This window comes from Dermacentor variabilis, chromosome 5 (assembly GCF_050947875.1).
Source record: "Dermacentor variabilis isolate Ectoservices chromosome 5, ASM5094787v1, whole genome shotgun sequence".
Classification (NCBI taxonomy): Eukaryota; Metazoa; Arthropoda; class Arachnida; order Ixodida; family Ixodidae; genus Dermacentor; species Dermacentor variabilis.
The window spans coordinates 83,258,982-83,276,005 of record NC_134572.1 but is presented as its reverse complement, the minus strand read 5'-3'; the positions used below and the strand labels follow the sequence as shown (position 1 = coordinate 83,276,005).

The 17,024-nt window shown below is 44.4% G+C and overlaps 1 protein-coding gene across 1 annotated transcript in view; it reads left to right on the top strand.

Moving 5' to 3' along the window:
* LOC142582896 (glycine receptor subunit alpha-2-like) overlaps positions 1 to 17,024 on the top strand; it is a 31,809-nt gene that overhangs the window by 11,947 nt on the left and 2,838 nt on the right. Inside the window, exons 2-8 of the mRNA XM_075693003.1 lie at positions 1,844 to 1,944; positions 3,262 to 3,329; positions 8,762 to 9,018; positions 10,378 to 10,460; positions 11,640 to 11,777; positions 13,793 to 14,053; positions 14,859 to 15,028. Coding sequence (XP_075549118.1) covers positions 1,844 to 1,944; positions 3,262 to 3,329; positions 8,762 to 9,018; positions 10,378 to 10,460; positions 11,640 to 11,777; positions 13,793 to 14,053; positions 14,859 to 15,028 — 1,078 coding nt within the window. The remainder of the gene's footprint in view (positions 1 to 1,843; positions 1,945 to 3,261; positions 3,330 to 8,761; positions 9,019 to 10,377; positions 10,461 to 11,639; positions 11,778 to 13,792; positions 14,054 to 14,858; positions 15,029 to 17,024) is intronic.

Sequence of the window (17,024 nt, the reverse complement as noted above, 5' to 3'; positions counted from 1 at the left end):
ATAAATTGGAACTACAAAGAGCATCAAGGAGAATGTGGCTCATCTGCTTGAGCCACGTTCTAGTTAAAAGAACGATCTAGTTAAGCAAGACAGGAAATCAGGCTCGTTGGTTTGGTTGCTTTCAGACGGTGAGCTTGTATGTGATATAGGCTTAGATAGATAGATAGATAGATAGATAGATAGATAGATAGATAGATAGATAGATAGATAGATAGATAGATAGATAGATAGATAGATAGATAGATAGATAGATAGATAGATAGATAGATAGATAGATAGATAGATAGATAGATAGATAGATAGATAGATAGATAGATAGATAGATAGATAGATAGATAGATAGATAGATAGATAGATAGATAGATAGATAGATAGATAGATAGATAGATAGATAGATAGATAGATAGATAGATAGATAGATAGATAGATAGATTATTACAAGCCCCTTTTGTGGCTTACATTTTGTTTGTCAACTTCTTATCATTTCCACAATTTGTTAACGGGAAAACTTCTCTTCTGTGTCTTCAAGATGCACAGTAATATGGATTAAGTGATCGGCTCCAGCTAAGGCAAGACATTGTCGTTCCTGTAGCTTTTTTGTGCCGGCATTTCAAACAAGGCCAAGGCAAGAGCCCGCACACAACACACGAGAGCATTTATTTGACGTGTGCGGCGCACAAGCCTCGTCCAAACAGCCGGGGTAAAAAACATTTGCTCTATTTGCACGTACGCCTTGGAAAACATGACGGCGGCAAAACGCTGCCATGCTGTTTGCCTCATCAGACATATATGACAGTGTTCCCTCCATCATGATGTAGACCGCAGCCAGCGGTCTTACTCACGTATGACGCAGGGACAGCTGCACTTGCCGGCTAGAGCTCCTCTTCATGACATCTGACACCTATCAGCCATTCAAGGTCATTGCGCGTAGTTTCGCATATTGTCCGGTTCGTTACCGGCAGAATGACTGATTAGTGTTTTCCGCTTTTTTGTCAACAATCTCCGTGCGACAGCGCCAACGTTTTTCCCGTGCGACAGTGCCAACAAAAATTATAGTGCGTAAACACATGTCTAGAACTGAAACGCTCGTATTTTGGATCTTGTCGTAGTCTACGTGGTCATGCGCTTCGAAAACAGATAGCGGTATTGTTCACAATGATACATCCGATACCCCCTGTGGAGGTTGTGCGCTCTAGTACTATTTGCAGTAATAGCGCATCTGATACCGGCAGTAATAGTTAGTAAATTTCTCTCAACAGTAACTGAACCATTACAGTTTTAAATACTATTATTGCTGCTTCTACAATTACTGATGTTGTATTTAGCTGTGCTTAATTACGAGTTGGCTAATTGCATAGCGCAAAATTGTATCACGCAGTTATTTTCCCGTCATATATGACAATTTACCTCGACTGTAACATTCAAACCAACCAAGTTTTCTTCTGTATGCACAAAACGTCTTGAAAAACGTCTCGCATTATTATCATATATTATATAGTTTCAACGGAAAGATATAGAGGCGCAGTGGCTAGCAATGCTTTGCAACCAGAATGATAGCGTAACCGCATGCCAAGTGAGATGCTAATTTTCTTCTACTTATAAAAAAACAAGCTACGCAAGGTCTGTCAGCAAAAGGAAACGAGGTTGACGCTTGTCTTATCTTCTTTATCGTATACAAATATTGCCCCTGCAATATCTTCTCTTTATCTATAAATTTATATTTAGCTTTCAACTATTATTTTCCCTACTACCGCTCGATCCATGGTCTATCTCCCGTAGTGGTTTGAGCCATGACACCTGGGACCAATCAACCAAGTAACCAACCCATTATTTCCATTCGCAGGCACTGCGTCCAGGCAATGATCGAGGCCCAAGACATTATATTCACCAACATCACGTCACCATCGATATACAACAAGCGAGTAAGGCCTTCCTACGCAATAGGTAAGCAAGGTCCATCTCAAAACTGCGCACTTGGACAGGCATTTGGCCCATCCTTACTGAAAGCGGTCCACATGTCGCCTCATAATTCAATAAGTTTTCCGCGTATTTCACAGGAAAAGTATATGAATTTCTCTGCCAGTCAACGTTTGTTGCGCGCGGAAGATACAATGTAGCAGTGTTTACATTGAGGGACCTCTTCCAGTATATTCCATTCCAGCTGTACTCCTACAAGTTTGTCACCAATAAGTTGAAACTCAAACGAGAAACACAAAATTATGAGAACACACGTCTACTTTTTTCAGTAGAAATGCGCTTTTCGCTCTTTCCCTCCTTTCTCTTTGCTTCTGGACCTCCTTACTGGCATATAATTGCTTGTGATTTGTTGCCAGGTATAACCGATAAAGAACGGAATAACAGCAGCATTCTTTGTTTTAATATGCGCCCGTATTCACAAAACTTGCTTACGCTAGTTGAGAGGGTAAGAACAAAAACCCTCCAACAGTTGCAGTGTGCCATCAGCGAAGTCAGCTGACCAATCAGAACAACTTCTTACGAACAAAAAGCTTTGTGGATTCAGCTCCTGCTGAAAAAATTTCTGCGGGAAACATAGGACCAAATAACGGCCAGCCCAATTTTATCGCAATGGGTCAAGCCCAGTGGGATCAACGCGGTAAAAAGTAGTTTTACTTTCTGAGCTCGGCTTTAACCTGAGCACTTCAGTGTCGCTCGTAGCTCTAGACTTCGTTTTATCTCCCTGTGAAAGGCCTTGTCATTGAAATTGCACGTTTATACAAGCAGCGTAAACAAAAGTGCAGCACTTCAGTCTTGTGTTCACATTGCCTAATTCATTACAAGCCACCTTGTTGCAGTTTGTGCACTTTTGAGAACGTATGAAGCACGTAATCCTGTTGACAAGCGACACTGGTACGTGAACTGTAGCAAGTTTCGGGTGAACAGGCTCGACAAACTGTGACAAAAGTAATTGACCTATTGCTAATCCGCATTCAGTTTCTAAAAATGTAATAATGTTGCTTGTTGGTAGTAATGGCACGGCTTTCAGTCAAAATAGTGCGTTCCGTCTGATCCGAAAAAAGGTAGGTGTTATCCAGGTGCTGTAAACCATATACCGCTGTGCAAGCGCCGTTAGTTGAACTTGGATGCGTTGTGCTCAGGTTGCATCGCAAACCTTTACACGTGCTTTGCCAGCATGGTCACGCACTTGTTTGCTGTCATGCTGCAGCACCTTTGGCAGGACCTGTGGCATTAGGGGCTTTATATCTTTCGTGCTTGACACACACATTCGTTTCACTGCTCCAGGTGTTCCTGTCGTCGTCAACACCAGCATAGACCTCTACAGCATGGCATCCACGAATGACCTCCACACTGTGAGTTGAGTTACAAGCCCCCCCCCCCCCCAAAAAAAACATCAGCCGAGCTCTAACCAAGATTTTTCCAGAAGAATTCTTCATAGCAACAAGGTCACAGTAGTCATACTACTGTTTCAATGTGAATCAATAAACATTCATGTATGAAATTTAGTGTATCGCACAAGATGTTGCAGCCGCGAGTACGGTGGGACAAACAGTGTTGCTATACATTGAGTGTGAAGAAGACCATGCTATGGTAGTTATTGTAAGTGAAAGATGTCGTATTTCCAGCGAAATATCCACAGCTTACTTCGCAATTGAAAATCTTGCAATGACTCGTCAATGAAAATCCTATGAATCTTATCCCATCGTTAGAGGCACACATAGAAGGCCGTGCGAATATATTAATGGTCGACCCACCCCTGTTCCTTCTCCGCGCACTTATTTCACAATAAAGAAAATAAAACAATCGAGAATATGTCAACAGATTACTTAAAGATGGCTTCAAGAAAAAAAATTGCAGACGTATTGCGATAGTTATCTCAGTTATCTCAAAAACAATGCTGCAGAAGTACAGATAACTGGACTGTCATCGCTGTATTAACAAATTCCAGCTAAACAAACGTTATCAGCTTCTCCTATACCATCGAACCATTACCAACTCACTCACTTAATCTAACAGCCAATTTATTGAGGAGCCAAATTCAACTGTTGGCATGCACGTAACCAGTGATGTAAACACCTTTCATCGGCAGCGCGAAACTGTCAAAGCGTGTGGTGGCAGTCGCTGAGACATCTGCTTCAAAAACTTGAGAAACAAATTCGAATCTCATCTAGATAAGTTGTCTGCAGTTTTCTTCACAAATCACTGTGGTGCACAAATTATAAGAAATATTTCATGTCGTGTCTACAAGAGAAGGTGTGTGCTCTTTGTAGATTAGGAACCATAAGTAGGTCTCTGTTCTTCACGTATACCTCAAGCTTGGTGCCTTTGTGGACGAGTAGACCTTGAGAAGGCAGGTGAAAGTTACCGTTACGGGAAATGCTTTGTAGACATTGCCACACATGTGACCAAGCAATCACTTCAGACGACTGTTTTCTGTATCAACGTTCTCAATTATATTACGTTGTGGAGTTTAACGCCCCGAAAGTGCACATTGGATTATGAGGGACTCCATTGTGCAGCTCTCCGAAATAATTTCGACCATCTGTGTTTCTTAACGTACACCCAAAGCACGGTGCACGAGCGTTTTTGCATTCCGTCTCCATTGGAATGCGGTCACCATGGCCTGGATCGAACCTGAGACCTCATGATGCAGCAGCGCAACGCCATAATCACTGAGGTACCACCGCGGTTGCCCATGTTTCCCGCCCACAGGCTACGTACTCAAGGTCATTTACATGCTCCCCAACTCGAGAGCCTACTCTCGCATTAAGACAACAGGTAGATATTGACATACTACCTAGCGTCTGCAACAGCCACTCAGCTGGCACCCACAGTAGTGCCTTTAGGAGGATGCGTCGCTTGCTGCTGATCAGCTGCAGCACCGCGACAGGGCGGTTGCGGCACATTCATTATTAGAAAAAACCGCCGCGAACTGGAAGCAACCTGGGCTGGCAATGTGCCGTCGCTGGCCAGGTGTTATAAAATTTAATTGCCCATGCTGAACGGGTGCAGCGACAATGCTTGCTCAACCCTCAACTACAGTCGCCATGCTTATCTAGGCAACCTAGGACGCAGTGTAAGAACGGTAGTATTGAAACAAACAGCGCCATTGCGGACGAGTCGAGCTTGAGCAGGCAGGAGAAAGTCACCGTTAGGGCAGATACTTTGTCGACATTGCCACACACGTGACCAAGTATTCTCTGCGGACCCTGCTATCAGATCTTACAATTATTGGACAGGTTGCGTATCAGACATACCGCTTCGTTAATACAGGTTTTTGTGATTATCACTTGAAACTAAGACTCACAAAGGGTAAAGCTTGCATCCACCACACTAACATGAAGCCACAAAGGAAATCCATACGGATTTATCGGCAAGAAAGCTCCGCAGTTGCAGAAAACTCGCGATGTTGTAGAAGTCGAACTTGGAACCAGCGAGTTTCCGAGCTGTCACTTTACCAACTTAGCTAACCACGAAGCTAGCGTTTGCCGGCAAGAGAGCGAGTTAATACAATAAGGACGCACATAAACAACGACTGACGAAACGAATTCTGCGGGAACCCGAAGGTTTTCGGAGAATTTATTTCAAGAAATGCCTAGTCCTCACGCCGTTTACAAATTCTCGCTGCCTTGGTGCCTGTGATGGCCTGGCACTGAGAATGAATTCTAAAGTTTTGTAGCACGCTAAGTAAACCGGACGCTTTACATTATTTCGAAGCAGTCTGCTATGACTTTTGTCATAAAACGCTAGGATGGGATGTATACCGCCCACATTTATTAATTTCCGTGATGTTGAAAGATAAAGACACCACAAAACTTGCAGTATACGTAGAAAATAAAGACCTGCTTATGGTTCTTCATTTACAAAAGGCACACGTTTTCTCTTTTAAACACGACAAAAGACATTCCTTATAATTTGAGAACCGCTGCGATTGGCGTAGCCAAACAGCTACAGACAACAAAGTGATGACCGTCCATCAGTCAAAGTATGTGCAGGGTAACGTGCTCTTTATCCCATTCTATCTATATGAAAAGAATATAACATAAAGTTAATGAAATTATGGGGCAGTGCGTGCCAAAAAGAAATGAAAAATAACACGGAGCTCGACATAAAGTAATTTACCTTGTGGAAATCCGCTGCAGTTGTTTGGGGAGGAGGGGGGGGCGTGTCTGTTTGAGTATATTTCTTAAAACTTTTTAGTCAAGGTGAAAAGCCAAGGATTCTAAAGGAAGTCGAACTAAGACAAGCTGAAATTTTTGAACTAGCACTTGCACTTGCGTGGCTTTTACGTAAAAGAGCTTGGCCCTGCGTCTTGAGACAAGTCGTATGTGGAAGGATGCGGGTTAACTTGAACTACATTGGGTTATTGAACGTGCACCTAAGTACGCCTGCGTTCTTGCATTGCTCTCACCTTAAAATTCGGCCACGGATGTTGGGATTCAAACTTTCGACTTCGGCTTCCAAAAATCGAATACTGACGCACTAGGAATTTCGACGCCACTGCAAAGGCTTTGTAGAAATTTGGAACGCTGTTTTGTAGTAGCCCAGCTGAGGTAAAGAGAAAATAGATACTTGATGAAAAATATTGGGAGGCCAACCAGAAGTCAGCCCAATACGCTAGCCTACAGTTGCAAAAGAGAAAGAAATGTAAAAATGAGATACCTATTTAGGAAGAGATAACAGAGTTAGTGAGCGCATGGACACGCGCGAAGGTTGGTCACTGTCACAAGCGGTCGGTCATATGTAGGCAGGGAGAAACGCATCAGAACCATTGTGCTTTTCTCCTTGGCGTGTTTTTCCAGGTGTAGCAAGTGAGGGGCGGGCGCTAGTGTTCATTTCGGGGGACTTGAACAGGGCTGTCTCACCGCCGTCATTGGATTGCGCTACGGCTGATACGGCGCCTCAGCGGCTAGCAAACACGTGGAAGTAATTTACGCATGGCACATGTGTTGTGCTCCGAGTCAAGGTCATTTTCCTCGTGTTCTGCATCTTGATACCGCGATAAAGGCATGTCTATTATATCGCGTGAGCGTTTGGCGCAACCTTGACAGGGTTTGACAGATGATTCGAGCTTGCTTTTTGTTCGTGCACAGCCCCCTGGCTTTGCGCGTTCATGTGCGTTTTTGAAACTCTTGCGAGGCGTCTTTTCTCATGCAGAACATGCTGTAGAATACAATATTTGCATTCGTAGTTTGGCATTTAACGGCCGACCAATAATCATGTTATTAAACTTGGCGACAGTCTTTCAGAACAAAGAGGTGAACTGACCGGCAAAAATTATAAGGCTGTTGCTTTAAGCCCCGCCGAAGACGAGTCCCCTTGTCGAAACGTTCGCTCCAGCTTGCGACATCTCTAGTTCGATCTCTTTCGATCGCTTCAGGTGACCATGTTCCCGTGTGCCTCTGTCTTGTTTGTAAGTCAGTTTCACACTCTAAGGGCAGCCCGAAAACTATTCGAAAGACGAAATCTTTAGAAATGGAGCGACAACTTGTCCATGCAGTCAGCTTGATCTCAGTAAGGCTATTCAAAGCCACATGGTGGGCAGGCTGGTCAAAAAGGCGTCCTCTCGATGATCATGCCTTGAGCACTGGCGTGCAGGTAGTGAGCGTACAAGCTTTTCACAGCTACGTGGTTACAGTTGACGTAGTGAAAACAACAGAAAAAAAAGACCTCCCAGTTTGTCTCTCGCCGCATTTCTCGGGCGCGAGCGGTAATTGTTCGTACAGCTTTGCCGCGCAAGTGCGCGTTGGTACGTAAGGCCTTATCTATACGGCGAGGCCGTTCCCAAAGGCGCCGACCTATGAGCACCTCATGCTTAGAAAACGCGATGATAGCATGGTCTGGTTTTGAACGCCTTAGAAACAGCTTGTGAGTCGCAATAATTAAAACGTCGCGTTTTGTGTGCGTGCGTGCCTGCGTGCACGTTTTTCTTCTGGGGACACTATTGCTAGTGGAGCGTCCGCTAGCATCGAGCCTGTCACTGTTGTGTCCGCAAAGCAGATCGTTCAGTTGACTAGCGGCTGACCGTCACTAGTGCGACCTTTGCTTTAGCAGTGCAGTGAATAAGCATCTGCACAATATTTTCAATGTGCGGTATATTCGAGACCTACAGTTGTATAACGGCTGTTTATAACACACACTCTCTCTCTCGGTGGCTATCTCGGTGCGACGAAACTTTATTGTGTCATTTGTGGTTGGGTGTCGTCTTTACGAACACGTATTGTTCTCGTACAGGCACGATCGGCAATGAGTTGCGCATCATATGTTATTGCGATGAAACGATCCAACACATCCTATTTTATTGCCCCTGTTTTGTGAATAAAAAACAGACATGTGCAGCTTTAAGCCACCAGCTAGGATGACACGGGAGAAAGAATACTGGGACCATGGCCTCGACCATCTTCCGCACTGCGGGCTACAAGGAAAATGCTGCACTTTTTGAAGTTGACTGAACCCTCCGACCACCTCTCATAGCGCGGCGAGTGCTATTATGTGTGTGCGCGCGCATCACTTGTTCCTCCTTTCCTTCCGGTGTTAAATTTTTTTCTTTTCTACACGTTTTCCTCTCGCCCAGTGCAAAACAGCAAACTAGACGCAACCTGGTTAACCTTTCTATCCTTTACTCTCGCTCTCTATACCAATAGACCAGTCAACCAACCAATCAATTGATTGATTGATTGATTGATTGATTGATTGATTGATTGATTGATTGATTGATTGATTGATTGATTGATTGATTGATTGATTGATTGATTGATTGATTGATTCTACACACGCTGCGCAGGAGTACACGGCCAATCTGAGACTACGGCTGACGTGGTACGACCAGCGGCTGATCTACGACGCCGACTCACTGCAGCCGGACTCGCGCATCCAGGGCGACCACTGGCATGCCGAGCGGCTCTGGCTGCCCAGCGTCGAGGTTACCAACACGATCAGCTACGGCCCGGCCGCCGGCCACTTGGAGTCGTCAACGGCCCCTGGTGCCTCCTCGATGTTGGTCATCGTACTGCCCGACGGGACAGTGCACCTCATCAGGAAGTACGCGTGCACTCGTTTCGAATTAGACTTCGCCACGAGCGCTGCTAGGCTCGCTACCCAACCATGCGTACTAGGTTCTTGCACATACGCGAACCAACCTTCTAACCTTAATGCGTGTTAGGGCCGTGCACATGAGAGAACTCACGAATAATGCTCATGGGTATCCTGACTAATGAGTGTAGCAAGTATATACAGTGCAGCATGCCTTCATTCTACATGATACCAGGAACAGTCACCTTCCGTCAGGCAGTTTCAGTCAGGCGGTCACCCTCCGTCGCGTGGTGAGAACACATGCAGTACTGAGCTGACTTTTCTTGAACTAGGCACTTTTGACGAACATGTGAATCGGCCGCTCAGAGAAATTCTGAATTTTTTGTCTGGACAAAGAGGACTAGCACTCAAAAGCGTTCAAAACGCCGCCAATGGCATTGCGGTCAAAAATTATCGCGTTTGGTACAGTTTTTAATGTAGTGAGCCCTTCTACGGTTCTTTTCGGTACACCCGCGTTCTGATGAGTGTAGTGGGCCGTGTTCTCGTTTTTGCGTTTGTCTTCGTCATTTTTTTTTAACTTACGTCTAAGGTATAAATACCACAGTCAGTGGTATATAAATCTGTCAGCGGAGAGCTCCCATTCCCTACAATTACTAGCAGCCAGTTTTTTTCCTCCACGCCCACCGACTTCTAAGAACCGCTACTCGTTACCAAAATCTAGAACTAATTATAGTAAATTTACTACTGATTTTCTTGCCACATTACTATCGAACTCAATACTATCCCATATTAAGGTATCATTTGGCTTTTGCCGATTCAAATCAAACATTCGTAAATATCTGTGCTTAATGTAATGTTCTACCGGTTACAGTTTTGGCGGTTGCTTAGTGTTGTTAAAACATGTATTTCTTGCGTTAACTTGTGACGTCAACATTACGCTGTTCTTCTAGTTATGTTAGCTGCTGCGTGTCATTAGGTTCTCTAGTTAATACAAACGGGCGGTCCCCTCTGCAGTCTCTTTACTCTGGGACCTCTGTCTGTATGCATAATCCACAATTGTAACATTATTATGCGTGTAACTGAAACCGACTATGCGTGCTCATTGCTTTACTGAGAAACTTTTCCTGAGTGTAGAAGCATGGACTCAGAAAACTGTCTTCAGCTTTACATTTATTCTGTACAATGTGACACGTAATGCCCAGAGATTTCATTTGACTTAGCACGGCTCAGTTTACATGAGCGTAGCACATCGAAACTTGCTCAGCCGCAAAGCGAATAAAAATTATTGTTGTTCTTCCAACAATAGGATGTCTTATTTGCATTATTGCCACAGATTGCAAACTAGGAATATTTTCTTTTTTTTCTCAGACTGAATCCCAAGCTGACATGCGAGATGGAATTCCACAAGTACCCGCTGGACAAGCAACGTTGCAGCCTGAAAATACAGAGCAGTGAGTACATTCCGTAGAACTCGTAACGTGCAGCCATGTTTTTTTTTTTTGTAAGTTCTGTTTCTATATACCAGGATTGGTCGAAATGGTATATGGCTGAGAATGTGTCTGAAAACAATTAAATAAATTAGTGAGCCACCTGTATTTCCTGCATGATATTTGGCCCAAGTTTCGTCGCAGAAGTTTCCTAAAGCGCAGTTTTGAAAGTAAGTTCCGTTTAAATGTCCCGTTCGAACAGGCTGCAGTTTTGTCACGCGGCAAATCTTCGTAGACCTTCCCTGCCTACTTGCGGTGGAAAAAACACAGCGATTACTAGTGTTGCACAATATTACAGGCATCTGGTGCTACTGTTTTCCGTCGTCAAATGCAGTTTTCAAGACTGGCAGTGATGCGCATCTGAATCCTATTATTCCGCAACTACAACCGTCGAAAAATAGCTCTCTAGTCGTCACTTGTAGTGTCCAAATGGCTAAATGATATGCAACAAATATTAACCGGGGTGTAAATTAGACACTTGCTCAATGAAATGTCGTTTATTTTGTGAATATAAGTTGTCATCCAAGTCTAGGGCATCGCTAGTCACTCATTGATCTTAATGCTCTTCAATATTTTTGCTATTTAAGCCAGCCCTTGCGAAATAAAGTCTTTGGGTAGCGGAATGAATAAAGCCTTTATTTTAAGGAAGGGGACGGCTCTAGGCCACTGTTGGGCAGTAGGAGGGAAAGGAATGTGGGTTCCCGGAATGTTGGCTGAAGCACACCTTCATCTGAGTCTTGGATCTTCCGCTTTAGGCAGACTCAAGTGCATGTTCAGTTCCGCCGCTCTCACATGGGCTGATCGACCCCTTTTACACTACTCGAAACAGGCCACTTTGTCTGCCATATGTCACAATGGCTTTCTGTGTTTCAGGGTTAGTTTTTATTCCAATTCCTAGTGCTCTAATGTCTCCGTGTAGTAAATGTTGAATGTTGGATAAAATGCCATGATGGCGCTGCAAACCAAGGGCCGCCACGTCAGTGGATGTGCGACCTTCGTATACGAAACACTGTTTGTGCACTTTTCAAGGTATTTTTGTGCGATTATTCGCAATTGTGGGCCCGTCTTAGTCACGCGGATCTGTGCTTCAATACTGTATCATCATGGCGGGCTTTAAGAACACTTGCTTTTTTTCACTAACAGGCACGCTGTCGACTAGCAACATGGTGCTTAACTGGGACCCCGAAGAGTCCTTGCAGTTCAGTCAGAACTTTGCCGTCACGGGCTTCCAGATGCTCGATTTCAATTGTTCAAGCCACGTCAGCAACTTCGGCAAAATAGGTAATCACCTTTTCAAGACCTAATTTTATATAGAATTCTGAAAGCAATGAAACAACGCAGCAAATGACGTGTCTTTATTTGAGTCATCTCCACCTGTCAATATGGTTCACGTACGAGCAAGATATCCATTGCTCGGGAATTGCGGGAGTGTAGATGGTTAAATTCTTGCACGCTAGATGGGAAGTTCAATCATATTTCTATATTTTACTAAGGATTTAGTCTGACATGTGGTTACTTACCATCGTCTTCATTACGTTAAATAACTTGCACATCTGCATGATTCGGTATCCACGTGCTAAATGCAACAATTCAAGAGAACATAGGACGCAGGACAGCAACCAAAGAACACACGAAGCGTCTTGTTTGCTGTTTGGTGCTTGCATTGTGTTCTTGTTTCTATGCTGCAGCATTTATCCGTTGCTCTCACTCGAGCTATTGATGAGTATTACTGCAGCATAGCAAGGAACACCCGTGTCGTACATGGAGCAGCTCCTAAAAGGAGGTCATGACATTTCGCGACGTTGTGGTGGTGATAAAGTGGTGTTTTACGCACTGAAGGCAATGCGCAGGTTGACGGAGGTGCCGTACGATAAACTCGAGCACGTTTAGGTCACCTGTAACTCTTTAGTACTCCCCGACCGTGCGCAGAATACATGAGCGTGTCTTTTATCACCTCGCCCCAGCGAATCGCAAAGGCCACATAGGGGTTGCCGCCAAGGCTTGGAATCAAGTTCCGTCTTAGTGGTAATGGTTGCGAATATGTTTTGCTGACAACATAAAGCATGACTACGAGTGTGAAATAATTTGAGAAACGAACTGGTAGTAGAACGATACGTGACCCTCACTGCGTGCAATAAGAAAGCTGATCTGAAAAATATTTCGATGACGGGGTGAAACATTGTTCAATATAAAAGTTTAGACAGTTTATTTTTCTAAGGAACACCTTTCAATGACTTGATAAAGTCATTCAAACATCTTTGGAACTCAGACAAGGCAAAGCTGCCCAGGAAAATGTAGGCTTCAAGTGGTCGACATGGGTTTATGAAGGAATGGCTCTGGAGCAAATGTTTCGTTAAGGGGATTTCGACAAACGTTGTCTCCTTGCACCTTTTCAGTTCAGCAAATGTCAAGAACATATTTGCATTGTTCTCAGTGATTTTTCAAAGGAGAACCTAGGCGTGAGCACTGGTGACGGTGCGAAAATTGTCGTGAGGTCGCTATACAGTGTACGAGAAAGCAGCATTTACTTTGAGTGAAAACGTGACAATGGAAGCAATTGACGTTCAGCGCGTGCTACGTTCAACCGAATAGCATCACCCATCTCATCGCTCCAATCAAACTCGCGAAACGCGAGACTCAAGACACCTCTCGCCAGAACTGGAAAGTGAGCCGAAAGCCTCTCTGCAGACCATAAAGCGGCACAAAGAATGTACCCAAAACTGCGAGCTTAAGTGACGTTGTTTAAACGCACTGTCGGTGGCCCACCCATTGCACACTCATTGGCAGTGGTACTTCGCGTATGACTGGAACTACGAACCCAAGAGTGAACTTGTCACAGTGAGTAAGGCGGGAATTAGCACACTAAATAGCGGTAAACATAGGAATGAAAATAGATATTATAAAACATTTTATAAGAGCGAATACGATAGTGTAGAGTTATACAACAAAGGTGGAATGACGATCAATACAGAGAGAAAAAGAAACAGCAGGTATGGGCGTGGCACAGCCCTTCATGAAGTAAATGAAGAAATACTTAATTGTCAAAAGACAGCTCGGGCAGCCCAGCATTCAGCCCCGTTAGTAAGTAAATCACATTCGTTGCAATGCGGAATACATGCAATATGTTTCTCTTCCTTTGACGAATGTCAAATCTGCAAGTGAAAGAAGTGTATTTAGCGGTCTCGGATCATCTGGTTTTTCTTTATTTCATTAGTTTCTATTTTTCATGCAAAGATGCCGCGCGCTCGAAGAGAGACCAACTTTTTCTCTTCTTTTTTTTTCGTTCTTCACGACAGGCAACTTCTCAATGATCATGTGCGAGTTCGCACTGAAGCGCGACTTCGGACCCTTCCTGCTGGAGATCTACATCCCGGGCATCACTTTCGTCATCACCTCGTGGTTCTCGCTGTGGATTGACATACCGGCAGCGCCGGCGCGTGTGACCCTCGCCATGACAACCTTCCTCACCCTCGTCACTGGCGGCAAGTCCATCCGCGAAAAGCTGCCTAAGGTCCCCTACGTGCACGCCCTTGACGTCTGGTACCTCGCCTGCACCGGTGAGTACCCATGCATGGCGCATAGAAACAAAGAAGTGCTGATAATAAATAAGGCCAGAAGCCTCGACAAGTTTTTGCATACATATACGCATGCGCAAACATTCTCATTCACTGCAATCGCTTAATTTACTGCCATCGTTAGTGTTCGGTGGTGCGAGTTAGAGCACTCGTCATGGCAGGATGTCAAGGATGGCAAGGATGGCCAGAACGAGGAGCAGCGGGAAGGTATATAGCACAAACTATGGGCACTCGCCCGCCCACAGCGCGTACAAGGACGGGCGTTCGCTCGGCTTTATCAGCTCCTTGCTGAGAAGCATACGCGTCCAGACAGCATACCAAATAACTAGCAAAGACCTTGTGATAAAGTAAGAGGCTTGCACCAGCCTGTGCCGATATTTCTTCAACAATCCTATCGTTCAAACGGGCATGGCTCTGGGGATGATGAGCAATTAAAAAGGAAGAGTTCTAGTTCCGGTAGCTGATTGGCTGACGCAACCCGTAGTATTTTGTTCCACATATAAGAGATGCAGAGTGGTGAAGCATGCGAGGGTAGTGCCACACCGCTCCATTTCCTTGCCTTCGCCAGGACTTCCTACAGCAACTTTCCAATCTTAAAAGAAGCTAGGTTAGTGTCCCTTCCATCAAATTTTATTAAATAGTTCATTCACACCAAGCGAAACTGAAATCCAGAAGTCTGATGCAAGCACATATTTATTTTCTTGCTTAACGTAATTGTTTCGTTCCCTTCAGTGTTGGCACTGATTCCCTTCCGATGGTACCCTCCCTTATCCTGTCTTATGTATAGGATTCGTGTTCTTCATCCTGCTGGAGTACGCCATGGTTAACTACATCTACCACAAGGACAACCGCCGGCGCCAGGGAGGCATGCGTCGCATCGAGAGCCAAGCCTCGTTGGCTTCCGCCGGGGGTTCACTGAACGGAAGCACCTATATCAACGTCATCAGCGCACTGGAGGTAAGACGCGCTAACGGAGAACTTCCTCCACGACTGAGATTAGAGCAAGTTCGTTGAACTCGTTTGTGGAAAACAGCGCATGCGTAGACGCGACGTATAAGGATGAACACCGAAAGTCCAAATAATAGCGCATTATTTCATCCTCATCTGTTCACCTGCACATCTGAGACAGCATGGCGGCCTCGCGGATAGGTTTAGAACTCTGCATTCGCGTATATGTAGGGACTCAGTGTGGTAAAACTTGTCCTCGCTTCTTTTCTCTATGTGTTCGTGTGTGCGCAGGAGTGTGTGCCCTAAATTTTTCGATCCTATATACACTGTTTCTTCTTATTTTACATCAATTATTATTATTATTATTATTATTATTATTATTATTATTATTATTATTATTATTATTATTATTATTATTATTATTATTATTATTATTATTGGAAAAGGAGTAGTCGTCGTTAATATAGGGAAACTACCTCTCCTTCTTTGGTCTTTATTGCGGCAAAATACAGCACATACTATTGCAAACAGCGCGAGATCGGGACTACGATTAAGGGGTCACACAGCACGGGCGCTGACTGCCAGTTTATTGCGCACGGGTGAAATATATAGCCAAACAAGGTAAACACAAAACCACATATAACGAAATTGCTGTTGTACGACTGAGGGATACAAAGCACACAAAGTGAGGCCGGTGTGTGTGTCTGCACGTATGTGCGTGTGGGGAGGGGGTAATCTTGCATATGTGCGCTTTCCTTGTCCTATAAGCGCTTCCCTTCATGCGTCCGCTCGGCGTCTGTTGAACGTACCAACAAGCTCGGCTAATGACCATTTTGAAAACGGCAGTCATGTGGCATTTTCATGTCTGTCGTGCATTTCTCGTGGGCAATCTTTCGTAGCGAGTATTTCTTAACCTTCGGGGCGCAACGCGATCTTTAGACCGACAACCAAGGTTGTAACTCACGTCCACTAAAGATTCAGAGTGGAATTACTTTTTTTTTCTACGTTTCTTTCACTCACTCTGAGTTAAGCTAATATCAACACAATCTGTTGACATTTGCTTTCTATATATATATATATATATATATATATATATGTGTGTGTGTGTGTGTGTGTGTGCGTGTGTGTGTGTGTGTGTGTGTGTGTGTGTGTGTGTGTGTGTGTGTGTGTGTGTGTGTGTGTGTGTGTGTGTGTGCGCGCGCGTGTGTTCACAACGTAGGAAACAAAATAATCGCTGTTGCACGGTGAGCAACCTCTACTAACTTTCTATATAATATATATGCCTCCCATCTTGTCGCCATTCATTGCACACTCGTGGATAAACTCGACCATTCAACCCAGGCACATCCGTCCTATGCTCTGGTTACGTTTCGCGTCGCACATTTCAAGAGTTTCCTAAGCCCAAAGTCCACGGCAAAGTGATACCAGTGCCAATGGCTCGAACAAAAAGCCGTTTGTAAATAAAACTGATATTATCTCTCCCATCTAGTCGTAGCTCGGTAGTATCGTTCAGATGCCACGATGATGCGGATAATATTACGCATGTTCAGACCTTAGGACCATTTTCTGATAAACTTGTCCTATAGTTGTCGTCGCACATACTGTTAGTAGTAAGAACCACGTTGTACAGCAGACAAATAAGAATTCACCTGCGAAAACGCTCAACTTGGTGTTCAGAAAGTCAGAATGTCTTGTACACATCTGGTGTAATATATAAGTCCCTCAGTTAATTCACGGATTATGACATAGAACATTGCAGTCATGCGTGCTTGCGGTGTTGCTAGGGAAAACAGTAGCGGAGAGCTAGGACATGAGAAGAACGCCGCTAGACGGCGTGTATACCGTTCACACTAATAGCAGGTGGTTTTATTTTGTATGTGAGCAACAGGATGTCATGAGGCAAGTGCACCCACCGCTCAGCACAACCGCTGATAAAGACGATGCACGTATACCCCTACAACACATTTAGGTCCATCTTGTCACCCCATTTTCGTTTATACTTGGT